The 13,834-nt window shown below is 40.6% G+C and overlaps 1 protein-coding gene across 4 annotated transcripts in view; it reads left to right on the top strand.

Moving 5' to 3' along the window:
• Positions 1-3,180: 3,180 nt before the first annotated feature.
• Positions 3,181-13,834, top strand: part of LOC149322167 (uncharacterized) — a 34,121-nt gene continuing 23,467 nt past the window's right edge. For 3 of the 4 annotated variants that reach the window (XM_089535982.1, XM_089535991.1, XM_089536011.1), the window contains exons 1-5: positions 3,181-3,242; positions 8,434-8,541; positions 11,197-11,272; positions 11,620-11,776; positions 12,266-12,311. In XM_089535982.1, the coding sequence (XP_089392108.1) occupies positions 3,206-3,242; positions 8,434-8,541; positions 11,197-11,272; positions 11,620-11,776; positions 12,266-12,311 (424 nt within the window). In that variant the 5' untranslated portion in view covers positions 3,181-3,205. Of the gene's footprint in view, positions 3,243-8,433; positions 8,542-11,058; positions 11,273-11,619; positions 11,777-12,265; positions 12,312-13,834 lie in introns of those variants that run through there. The other variant, XM_089536001.1, reaches the window with a different exon arrangement.

Below are 13,834 nucleotides of genomic sequence, written 5' to 3'. Positions count from 1 at the left end.
ATAATATAGAATATATAAAAGAAATAACGTACAATTATTAAAACAAATCAGAAACAAGGAAATCAGAACTGGTCTCTGCCAATTAACATCAGCTGTTACCAATGATCTGAGAGCGTATTTTCACATATCATGTAACAAGATTTTGCTACCTTAAGTATAACACTTTGATTTTGACTGTCCAGCAAACGGTTTAGATAAAAAGCATCAGTGCGTCCAGGAAATTTGGTTAGAAGAGGGGTGATCAGCTGAAGGTGAATGTCCTTGTAAAATTGACAATAATATATATATATAAAAACCATGAGCTATAGTTTCTATTGCTCCAGCATCACAAGGTCAAAATTGGAGTTCATGGGGGATTTTCCTATATTTCGCTTCCAGTACTGCTGTACGGAGAACATTGAATTGGGCTAATGATAACGCTCTCCTGAACGTAAGCACTGTATAACTTGCAAATGCAAGTACATAAATTCGTGGCCGAGTGCCGCATGAGCTCCCATCACCAGTCCCAGCTACTGCCAGCCTAGCAGTTCAGAAGCATGCAAATGCAAGTAGATAAATAGGTACCACTTCAGTGGGAAGGTAAACAGCATTCTGTGCAGTCATGCTTGTCACACGATCACAGAGTAGTCTATGAAAACGCCGGCTCTTCAGCTTAGTAACAGAGATGAGAACTGCCCCCTATGGTCGGACACAACAACCTGGTCGACAGGGAATACGTTTACCTTTTCCCACTATATCCACAATGACCACATGTGGTCCTCCTTTTATTTTATTTTATTTTAAATATCTTTACTCAGAACACAGTTCACATACGGTTGGCCCTCCACGTTTGCAGCTTTGACTTTTGCAGGTTTGATTATTTTGCATTTTTAATTAATATATTCTCTCTAGTCCTCCAGCTCAACTCTGCTGGAAGCTGACCATAGAATAGTGCTGGAGAACCTAGGACTTCCTAGAGAGAACACTTCTCTAGGCATTTGCCGGTCCTCCAGCATGATTCTATGGTCCACTTCTGGCAGATGTTCGCCACAGAGCTGCACTGGAGGACCTGGAGATTCCTAGAGAGGTGTTCTCTTGGCTAAAAAGTAGCAAGTATATTTCTATACCACTTATCAATACACTTAAGCACTCCTTAAGGGATTTACAGTGTATAAGATAAATTGCCCCCAACAAGCTGGGTATTCATTTTAGCAACCTACAGAAGAATGCAAGGCTGAGTTGACCCTGAGCCCCTGGTTGGTATTGAACTTGCAACCTTGTGGTTTGATGAGTGAGTGGATGCAATGCAGGCATTTAACCACTGTGCATGAGGGCTCTTTCCAAAGGGATAGCCCTGAAGCAGGTACATTTAAATGCAGCAGTATCTCTTATCCAAGATCCAATGTGGCATAGTGGTTTGAGCATTGGACTATGACTCTGAAGACCAGGGTTAGATTCCCACTTGGCCATGAAACCCACTGGGTGGTCTTGGGCAAGTCATACTCTCTCAGCCTCAGAGGATGGCAATGGCAAACTCTCTCTGAAGAAACTGGCCAAGAAAACCCCATTATAGGTTCACCTTAGGGTCATCACAAGTCAGAAATTACTTGAAGATGCACAACAACAGCAAAATATTTTATCCTGACTACACAGCTGTCAACACATATGAGGGAGGGAGGGAGGGAGGGATGGGATGGGATGGGAAGGGATGCTGTCCACATGCACCCTGCACTTCGGTTGCAACTTTCAAGAGCTCTTTCTTTGCTAGAGATGCAGAAAAATGACTACCATGAGCAAAGATATAGTTTTCAAATGTATGTGTGTGGAGAGGGGGGAAACTGGCTAAAATGCCTTCAAGATATACTAACAAGTGGCTTGAGTTTTGGACTAGGACTTTGGAGATCAGGGTTCCATTCCCTTCTTGAATGTAAAAATGCAGTGGGTGAGCCTGGGCAAGGCATGCTCTCTCAGCTTCAGGGGAAGGCAGTGGCAAACTTCCACCTTGTGCTAGGTATGCTTTAGGGTTGCCATAAGTCAGAAGCGACTTGAAAACACATAACAACAAAAATGTGCTGTTTTCATGGGGATAGCCCTACTTCTTGCTGAAAAACAAACAAACAAGCAAATTCTGCCCAAGTGGAGCAGCTGTGTTACATAATTTTAGAGATAAGGGGGAAATAGCCTAGTGGTACAAGTCTGCAAGTGGTACAGAATCCTGCAATTTGTTAGGAGAATCCTGGGAAATGTGGCACCAGATCTCTCTGACAGAGAAGGCTAAATGTCTCACAGAACCACAGTTCCCAGAATTCCCTAGCATTGAACCAGGGCAGTTAAAGCGGTTTCATACTGGATTATTTCTGCACTGTGTGTTTGGACCTAAATGTCTCTCAGAAAACTACAGTCCCCAGTATTATATTGCACTGAGCCCAGGGCAGATAATGATGATGATGATGATGATGATGATGATATTTCTTTTAAAGCTATCTCAGACTGGATTATTTCTGCATTGTGTTTTGGACCTAAATGCCTCTCACAAAACTATAGTTCCCAGTATTACACTGCATTGAGCCCAGGGCATATTGTTGTTATTATTTATTTATTTATTTATTTTAAAGTGCTCTCAAACTGGATTATTTCTGCTGTTGAATTATTATTATTATTATTATTATTGGACCCTGGGCAGATAATAATAATAATAATAATAATGATAATCCTTTTAAAGTAGTCTTAAACTGGATTATTTCTTTTAAAGTGGTCGGCAGTATGCAGATAAATTATGTGCAGTATGTAGATAATAATAACAATAATAATAAAATTTCTTGTAAAGCGGTCTCAGACTGGATTATTTCTGCAGTGTGTGTGCTCTGGACTTCACAGTGTGGAATGGATGCACTGATGCAGCCCCTTTGCTTCCAGACCTGTGTCTAAAGCGTTCCAAAACTGGTGGAACGTTCCATTTAGGGGACTAAAAGAGGGATAGGAAGTAATATCCAAGTCCATGAAAGGGGCCACTGGGTATAAAGGGCCCTATTTAGGAAGCCTGTGGAGGGGGTCCCTGGACTAGGATTCCTGCACTTGGTTCCCTTGGGCTCCTGCTTCCCTTCCCATCCCCCCCATTGGCAGTGAGTGGGATGGTACCTCCCAGAACGCCTATCCCTACTGTTGGAGGCAAGGTCTGGCAAGAATACCTTGAGCGCTCCGAGGGAGAGAGGAGCCCAGCAGGAGGATGAGTGCCAAGGAGCCCCTCCTGGGCACCCTCAAAGGTCAGAGGGATGGGCATCTGTTTAATTGATGCTTTAGGGGAGGGAGGGAATAAGAGGGATTAGGGTTGTATTGGATGGATTTTTATTGTAAGCCGCCTCGATCCCGATGGAGAGGCGGCGTAAAAATAAAGTTTTATTATTTATTTATTTATTTGTTTATTTATTACTATTAATAAGGGATGCAGAGCCACTCACAGCACCTGTAACCATGTGCCACACTGCAGAATCTTTGACACCGCTTTGAACTACCATGGCTCCATGCTGTGGAATCCTGGGATTTGTAGCTTTGCTAGGGCACCAAACTTCTCTGATACAAAAGTGTGTGCCGTGTGTGCCTTCAAGCCCGTTTATTATGTTGACTCTAAGGCTTTATCCTTCCATAGTTGTTGTTGTCTTGGGAAGGTTTGTTCACAGGTGGTTTTGTCATATAGCCATCCTTCTGAGGCTGAGAGAGTGTGGCCAGGGAGACTGGAAGTCAGTAGAGCAGAAGGCGCTGCAAAATTGTAGGGCACTAGTCCCCAAACTGTGCCCTTTAGGAGATTTTATACTTCAGCTCCCATGAGCCTCAGCCATGTTGGCCAATAGTCTGGGATCCTGACAGTGCCCCCTTAAATGGCACAATTTGGGGACCCCTGATGTGGTATTATAGTACCCAAAACTGTGCCTTTTCAGAGGTTTTGGACTTCAGCTCCCATGAGCCTCAGCCATGTTGGCCAATAGTCTAGGATTCTGGGGGCTGAAGTCCAAAACCCCTTAAAGAGTACAGTTTGGAGACCATTGATATATATAGTATTATAGTATCCCACAAACTGTTCCCTTTAAGAGATTTTGGACTTCAGCTCCCAGAAACCTCAGCCATGTTGGCCAATAGTCTGGGATTCTGGGAGCTAAAGTCCAAAACCCCTTAAAAAGCATAGTTTGGAGACCAATGATGTAGGACATTCTTCAAGAAACCTGTTGAACATTGCAATGAAAAGCACCAGACGTTATAGTTATGTAATAGCAGTTCTGGGCTTGCTGGGTGTTCCTTACAGTAAGAGCCTGTGTCTAATTTTAAAACATGCCAGCTCAGGTAAAATAATCGATATTTCTTTTCTTGCAATACACATTTCTATATATAAATGGCAGCTCCCAGAAGTGATGAGCCCCATTGCACCTTAAAAGCCAAGACACTGATAGTGGTTTGATCTTTTAGAGAGACAAGTTGAGTAAGTTCCCTTATTCAGAATTCAGAAATTCAAAATTATCCACATGGGTGGCTGAGATAATGACACCTTTGCTTTCGGATGGATCAGTGTACACAAGCCTTTGTTTTACGCACAACGTTATTAAAATATATTGTGTATAAAATAATCTTTAGGCTATGTAAGGTACAGTCGGCCCTTATACACAGATTTTTTATACATGGATTCAAGCATCCACGGTTTGAAAATGTTCAAAAAAAGTATAAATTTCAAATATAAAACCTTGATTTTCCATTTTTATAAGGGACACCATTTTGCTATGCCATTATATTTAATGGGACTTGAGCATACAAGGATTTTGTTATACGTAACGCGGGGGATCTTGGAAGGCCCTGCTCAACCTCAGAAGAATTCAATGGCAAGCCCTCCTTGAACAAAACTTGCCCAGAATCCTTGAACAAGAATCTTTGAACAAGGAACATGTGCACATTCTATGTAATCCTGAGATCTTTGGAGAAAGAGTGTCCTATAAATATAATAGTAAATAGGGGCAGATATGAGCATACATACAGAGAGAGAGAAACCCTTATTTTACTGAAGAAGGGAGTTGTGAAAACACTGACTGGACCTACTGCATTTTTTCCAGTGGGTAAAATAAAAAGCTTTTTTCTTGCAGGATAATGTCTTTCTTGCGTAAGTTGGCTAGCAGGCTAGATGGGTGGAGTATGTATTCTAGAGAACAACCAATATTTGCAGAACCTGGCCCTTCACAGATAGCTTTCTTACACTTGTATTTATTTATTTTAAGGCTTTCCTTACCGTCCTTTTGCTCAAAATGTTATGGAGGTGGTCTGCAGACACAGAATAAAGCGTGGTGGACAAAATCCTTTAGTAAGGCTGTGGAAGTCTTACTGAAATGGATGGGACTTGCCTTTCATTTCAAAGGAGGTGTCTCAGAGAATCCCCAATTGACTGTGTCCTTCAAATCAAAAGAACAAAGGACTTTATCACACGGGGAATATCAAGGGTTTAAACGGGCATTGTCCAATGATAGTCCTGCGATCAAAGATTTTCACACACCATCACGATTAAAGATGACTTATTCTGGGAATAACCAGGGAATAACCAGCAACAAATCATTCACGGGATTGCCCCATGGATGATTTGTTGCTGGTTATTCCCTGGTTAGTCCCAGGATAAGTCATCTTTAATTGCCATGCGTGTGAAAACCTTCTGTGCAATTGTGTGAATATAGCTGGATAATTCCCATTTAACCCTCAGATTTTCCCCATGTGTGATAAAGTCCAAAGAACCTAGCATTGCAGTCTGCTACATTGTTCTTGATTCAGGTGTGTGAGGCCCTTTGGTTTCAGTGAGATTTAGGTCCAAAACACACTGCAGAAATAATCCAGTTCAAGACTGCTTTAACTGCCCTGGCTCAGTGCTAGGAAACTCTGGGAATTGTAGTTTATTGTGGCACAGAAGGCTAAATGTCTCAGCACTGAGCCAGGGCAGTTAAAGTGGTCTCAAACTGGATTATTTGTGCAGGGTGGGAATCGTGTCGCCTTTCATATGTGCTTGAAATCCCTCATATGAACCCCAGCTTTCCTCAACCTGCATTGACTATGCTGGCTAAGGCTGATGGAGCTTACAGTTCTGTGACACCTGGAGGGCTGCATGATTCCCACCTGGTCTATGTAGTGTTGCAGCCTGAAACTTGTGTCCTAAACACACACACTTACTAGGTTTAAGCTCTGTTGAGCATGGAATTGCATTGTAAGTGGACTAGTTCCTATGGCCCATTTAGTATTATGTCATCCATAATAAACCTCTTCACCTTCAAATTGCCATGAGCTTCTTGTTTGTTTTTGGTGCTACAAACGAACTGACCTATGTTTTTATAAATAGAAGCAGGATCCCATCCTTTACAAAAGAAAGGAATACATAACCCCACCCTCACTCCAATTCTGAGAGCTGGCAAGAGGAAATAAAACCCAGGCAAGTTTGATTTGGCTGTGCTATTAAAATGAGCAAACATTTTTGAACAATTCAAAGCCTGAGGGAGCTAAATGACTGAAGCCACAAGGATGTGACATTGGTAGCCTGGTGAAAGAGGAGTTGTTGTTGTTGTTGTTGTTGTTTGTATCCCGCCCTTTTCCCAAAACCTGGACTCAGGGCAGTTAACAACATTAAAAAAGCAGTACAATTCAAAGTATACAAAAATAGTGCATTAAAATAGAATTAAATTATTACAATATTAAAACAAGTTACATATCAAAAGAATAAAATACAATTAAAAAGAGAACAATGTTAAAAATACTTTAAAACAATACAATGCCCTGGGACATAACCACAGGGAAAGAACAGCTTCAAAATCAAATATAAATAAATGTAATATCAGATTATCTTAAAGTACAAAATAGTGTGGAGGGTGTTTTGTCATTGCAGGACTGGGGGTAGGGATCAGGAAAGGGGCTTCCCCATCCAGGCAGAGATTTAAAGCGTTAATGAAAATCATAAGCATCTTGAATTGTTTTCTGAAACTAATAGGCAGTTGGCAAAACTAAACACAAACTAAAGAAATTTATTGGCTATGGCTGCTTGCACTACCTGTTAGACACAATAGTTCTGTCCTGGCTGCAGTTTAAGGATGGCCACACATAAAGCGTATTATTCCCTGAGCCTCTTCGACTGATTCCTGTGTCTTGCAATGTCTTTCCAATAAGAGACAGAAAGGTGTGGCTAGACATTTAAGTTGTTATATTGAATTTTAACAAGTCATAAACAACTACACAGAATGAATAACTACACAAATAAAAACAAGAAAATGTTCTAATATGTATATTGCATGTAGGCTGGTTCCTGTTCTTATATGCTTATTTAATCTCCAGAATTACAGTATCTAATATTAATAAAAGTACAGATCTACATTGGGCCCTTAGTAACCACTGGGGGTTGTTTCCAAGACCACCCATAGATACCAAAATTCATGAATACTCAATTCCCATTAAATACAATAGCATAGTAAAATGGCATCCCTTATATAAAATGGCAAAATCAAGGTTTGTTTTTTGGAATTTATGTGTTTTAAAAATATTTTCAAGCCATAAGTAGTTAAATCCATAGATAAGGAAAATGTGGATACAGAGGGCCAACTGTACCTCAGAGAACCAGCATAGCAGTGGTTTGAATGTTGGACTATGACTCCAGAGACCAGGATTCAAATCCCTGCTCAGTCATGGAAACCCACTGATTGACCTTGAACAAGTCATACTCTCTCAGCCTCAGAGGAAAATGAAGGCAAATCCCCTCTGAACAAATCTTGCCATGAAAACTGCATGATAGACTCACCTTGGTAGTATAAGCTTTCATAGACTTGAGTCTACTTCCTCAGATGCATGGAATGAAAGATCCAGGGACAGACTTATATGAGCAGGCTGCATCTAGGAAACAAGCTCAAGTCTACAAAAGCTCATGCTACCAACTTCTTTCTTTCAGTTAGTTTCAAAGGTGCTACATGATCCTTTTGCATACTGGAAAATCCCATATTTTTCTATTCAGAATAGATAAAACTTTGCAGAGTCTTGGAAATTTCAAGGATAACTGATTTGTGCCTGGTTCCTAATGCCTGCATAATGTTTTCTGCCACCACAGGAGATGTGAAACAGCATTTAAAAAAAAAAAGATGCCAGACCTCCAGCCAGTTTTGAGGTCTGGCATCTTTTTTAACACTTTGAAGTGGCATTTATTTCAGTGATGAAGGTTTGAGTGAAATCATTATACTCCAAACTGCATAGTGCTTTGATCAAACATGTTTCATCTTTGTATACAAGTTATTTGAACATTTATTCTACAAATTGATTGAGATTTGGCTTGCATGTATTTTTCAACATGTATGATTCAATTTTGAACTATGGTGTCCTTCAGAAGAAGAGGAAAAACCAAATAATAGCTGTTTATTTCCCTTTATTGTTGGTATGGACTTGCATTGTCCTGATTTCTTGCAGTATGTATCCTCAACCTCCAAGGAAGTAGCAGCCCACACAAAGACAACTCCCCACACTTACAACCCTTTTGTGAGATCCTTGAGATGATCCTTCGGAAAGGGATAAAACGTGAGTGGCTTTTTATGTTTCATAGGTGGATGCTGCTTATAAGTACATATAGGGTTGTTGTTGTTTTTTTAAAAAAATGGGGGGGTTGTCTTGAGGAAGGGAAAAGACAGGATCAGCTTTGAATTGTAAAGGAAAGGCAGAGACTGAAGCATCTGAAATAACCATATCAGTCCAAGGCTGTCTGTACTATATTCAGCTTTCTTTAGGAAGGCCCACTTCCTTTGCATCTGGTTTTACATATAGCATTGAATCATGAAGGAATAAAACCTATGTTATAGAATGGACTGCTTTTTTTGTTACTGTGGTTTGTTCATGCATTAGTCCCTTCATTTCCAACAATGTTGGTCACAGAGCACTCAAGAAGAGTGGCTTTATATCACTGAAACAGGTGAAATGCAATAACATTAAGATGAATTCAGTCATGAAAGAAAGCTCAGCATTCAAAGAAAGGAAATGAAAGGAGGATAGACACGTGAGACATTCTTGTTGTGGTAACACAAAGCATCATGAATCATTGTTCCCCCATTCTATAGTCAGAGAAATCACACAGAGAAAAGCAACAGGTGCAAATGAGGGTCTGTCTATACATTACAGGTTTAGCGAACAAGCCTGGTGTAGCAGTTGTAGTGTTGGACCCAGGAGACCAGGATTCAAATTTCATCTTGGCCATGGGGTTAATAGTTGTTCTTGATCCAGTCATTCTCTCTAATCTTACCCTTTCTTGCAGGGCTGTTGTGATGATAAAAATAGGGGGATAGGGCAAATATGCCACTTTAACCTCCATGAACAAAAAGCTGGTTATAAAGTTGTTACTATTCATTCAATAGTTCTAATCTTTTTGCTTCTTTCCAACAATTAGTATTTTGGCTTCTTTAAATGTGATCATTTCAGTTCTGTAATGCAGAGAGATCTTGGGGCACCTTCAAAAATATTTTGCAGAACTTCTTAAAGCAACATAGGTTAACATAAATTGGAGATTGAATTGTCCATCAGGAAGGTGACCTGTGGCAATGCAGGCCACCACTGGAGCATAGTGTCCAAGGAGGGTGACTGATTAATATCTTGTATGTAACAACAGTTTACACCAGAGCTGGGGAACCTGGTGTCCCCAGGATGTTGCTAAACTTCAGTTCCCATCAACCTTAACCTGCCTAGCCAGTTGTGAAGCATCATGGGATGCAGCATGTAGAATCTGAAGGTTCCCCATCTTTTGTCTGTGTATGTGTAACAAATGAGTCTCATCATAGGGTTTTCAGGGTAAAAGACATTCAGAAGTAGTTTACCAGTGCTGTCTTCTGTGCTGTAATAAGAAGACTTAGACAGAATGCTACTGCCATTGTGTCTGACCGATCTTCTGCTATTACTGGTCTTTCCCAGTTACTTCTCACGGTGTTTGAATGTTTGGTGCATTTAGTCTGGCTGTTCAGCAAAAACCTGTCTGACTTGAGAGACCCCGCCAACAGCAATGCTGTCCTCTGCATAGACTCTTGTCTCATGGGAGGATGCAATCCCACCGCCACAGAAAGGTAGTTAAATCAGAATAACCCATTCCGGAGTATTTCCAATTACTATGTCTGTTTGTGAAAGCTGGACAGTGAAGAAAGCAGAAAGGAAGAAAATCAACTCATTTGAGATGTGGTGCTGGAAAAGAGTTCTGTGGACATCATAGACTGCCAAAAAGACACATAAATGGCTTCTGAAGGAAATTAAGCCTGAACTCTCCCCAGAAGCTTAAATGACTAAACTGAAGCTGTCATACTTTGGTTCTATCATGAAATAACATCACTCATTGAAGAAGATTAAAATTAAATGGAAGGTAGTAGGAAAAGAGAAGACCACATTAAAATTAAGTGGAATGCAGTCAGGAAAAAGAAGACCATATTACCAATGGATTGATTCAATTCAAGAAGCCATAGTCCTGAGTTTGCAAGACTTGAGCAGGGCTCTTGAGGACTGGGGATCTTGAGGGTTTCACATTTATAAGCTGATTTGATGGCACCTCACAACAACAGAACAAGTAGCTAAGATATAGCCCAAGAACTTGTACCCCAAGGCTATTTTTGTTCAACTCACCAAAAATATTTCACCTTAAAGTGGTCTGTAGCATTCTGAATGCACAATTGGCCATTTTGCCTGATTTTAAGGAGACCCTGAGCCTCCATGACCTCCCCTCCCCAAGATAGGAAGTGACTGTTTGGCCACTTCGGATTTCTAAGCAAAGCTTGTACAGGCCTAAATCAGATGAGAGGGTGTCAGAATGCTGTGAAATGTCCACTGTACTCCAGAGGCTTCAGGAGGCATGACTGGCTACTCTTGTATGGGAGCAATGGATTTTGGTGGGACACAAAGGGATGACAATGGAGAGGCAGCCCTGCTGAGTCCCATTGAACCAGTGTATCCCACACAGTCCTTAGTTGCCCATTCCTGGTGTGTAGTCGAATTCCAGTTTGCAGGTTCAAACAAGTATGTATGCTGAACATTTGATACTGGCTCTGATTATAAAATTTCTTTTTCTAGGCACACTTTATTGATGCAAGTAGAGAACAAGACCCTCCTGTGCCACCACTCAGAACCTACAAGGTTCCCATCTATTTTTTGTGTGTATCATGCCACACATCCCTCTCTTTCTAAAGGAACTTGTCTTGTCTTCTTCAGAGCCAGTTCTGGGATTCAAAAGGAAGGACTATTGGCACTGGCTGGAACAGCTTCCAAACCAGGAGACCCCTCACAGGTTGGTGGTCTGTAGAAGCATTTTATTGGAAGGGGAATATAGTCTTCTGTTGCTGTTGTTTTTACCTCACACCATTCTTCTTTAAATCCCACTTTTAAAGTCTCTTCTTTTAAAAATCAGTCTTAAAGAACCATAGTAAATAAAGGCGATTTTTCACTTTGGAGGGAAATTCACAGTTCCCAGAATTCTTAGCCCTGCTCCATGAGAAGTATTAAAGAAAATATCACAGGAAGTGCATTGGTTTTCCTCCTCATTTGAAAGGACTTCAATAATACTTCTGGACAGTGAATGCAAGGTTTAAATGTAAAACGGAGTTCATGGTAACAAAGTCTTTTTCCCCCCTATAGCATGCCACATCTGTCAATGATGATTGAGAAGACTAATTCATGTCAGAAGCTGCTGACAGCACAAGGAAGAGGACGGTACTTCTTGCGTCTTGCTTTGAATGGCAAGTTACTAGCTGTTGCTCTTCAGCAGCTGGTCAAATCTCCCAGGATGTCTGAGGTAGGAATAATAAACAATGCATAGAAATTAAGAAGGAGCAGTTAATTTGAATAGTAAAGGAATTCAACATTTTTCTGGGACTTCTGTTGTGGCATGCAAGTAAATGGGTGTGCTGTGCTAAATACCTGATTTGTATGGCACTCCTGTTCATATCTAAATGATGGAATCCACATACTTGCAGTCTTGAAGGCATTGTTGTTTTTTACTTTATCCAGAAAAGATCAGGATAAATGTTCTTTTAAAACTTTAGTTTACCAAGAAAAACATATAACTGCCTTTTTAAACAATGGCAGTAAGACCTTTAGTCCAGCTTGAGGAAAGCTGGTAGCAGCTGTACCTTGATCTCCTACATCTAAAATCCCAAACCTGATGTAAAACTTACTTTTCTATGTAAGCTTTAATAATTGTCTCTTTCTTCTGAACCACATAAATTATTGTGATCAATTAATTTAGGTTGGTGTTTCTGTGTGTATTTTTATCTGATTTCAGTGGTATGATCCATTGACCTCTATCTTGGGCAATGAAGATTTTTCCGGTGAGTTTCCTCAACAGCATTATAACGCTATCACATTGTGCTTCACAGCATTCTAAGGAATACATGGCATTCATTAGACTGGATTTCATGAAGTGGAACTGTTAAACCAAGAAAGTTTATATTACCATAAATTTGTTAGGCCAAAATCCACTTGCTGCTCCCACTGAGGGTATTCCCATTGAATCAATGGGTTACCAGCTAAATCAACACATATGTACAGGTTTGTTAATTAAATTGGTCTGATGTAGCTGGGATTAGTAATTTGATGTAGGTCCTAGTCTTTAATTTGCCACACAAAATTCCTTGGTTCTTTTTCTTTCACTGAAAAATAATGGGACCACCCTTCTAAGATGCTATGGAATGTTGAGTCATGGATAGAGATGTGGCTCATGGAAAAATTAAGGGAAAAAAACATTTTTGCCCAGGTTTTCCTGAATCATGCTAAAATAAAATATTCCAACATTGATTTTCTTTTTTTTCTCTCTCCTTTTTTCTTTTTCCATTTCCCCCCACCATTACCACCTAGTTTTTTTCCCTGTGGAAAGTCCTCTCCACTATCTCAGCATCTGCTTAGTCAGTTAAATGCTTCTCTTCCCTCTGGTTTTGCTTTTCTCTTTCTGACACCCTATTTTCCTGGCTTGCACATTGTTCATCATTTTATAAATATTGTGGCAAGACAGATGTACTCTGACAGATTGTCTTGCAGCAATGATCTGTGTGATATCCAGCTGGTGTATGTGTAATGTTCTTGGGTGATTCTGACAGTCCTTAACCTCCAGCTAGCCCATGTATTCTATATATATGCCTTTTGAAGTGGAAAATATTTTCTGATTGGACTATGGCTAACTGAAAGTCTAAAACTATGTTGAAGATCATCACACAGCTCAGATACTTATGAACAAACAAGAGTCAGTATTTGTTACTTCATTACATTTAGAAATGACCAATTTTAATTATTTTCAGTTCTTTCTGTGGCCTGTTCCGCACAGACAAAAAGTACGTACTAGGTACATACTAGGGTTACGAAAGGGCATCCCTTCTGGACACCCTAACCCTAGTACGTACCTAGTACGTACAAAATGGCGGCGCCCTATACACATGGGCGCCGCCATTTTGACGTCGCGGACTCTTAGCATCCACACGTCGTGGCTCACCTATGACGCCACAAGTGAGCCATTGGCGCCTTGCGGCATCATAAGCACACTGCCAAAAGAAGCCTCTTTTTGGGGCTTCTTTTTCAGCCATCAGGAAGCCTCGACGTTTGGAGGCTGAGGCTTCCCGGCAGCGGAAATGGAGGCGCCGGCAGACCGCCCTTTTTGGGCGGTCTGTAAAGTGCCCATGTTTATACCTTTAAGTTGTTTTATTTCCTGCTGTTTCCTTACTCCTGGTTCCCAGATTCATATCACTGCCCACAGTCCAAGCCCTGACAATTTGTAACTCCTTAGCCCTTCATCCTTCATTTTCCTTAGAATTGTCCATGTCCATGGATAAGGAAAGCTGCTTCACATGCTGTATTGTAATCT

Source organism: Sceloporus occidentalis, unplaced genomic scaffold, assembly GCF_023333645.1.
Source record: "Sceloporus occidentalis isolate IW3139 unplaced genomic scaffold, rSceOcc1.0.p SCAF_1, whole genome shotgun sequence".
NCBI classification, from domain to species: domain Eukaryota; kingdom Metazoa; phylum Chordata; class Lepidosauria; order Squamata; family Phrynosomatidae; genus Sceloporus; species Sceloporus occidentalis.
This window is presented reverse-complemented; position numbering and strand designations above follow the sequence as displayed.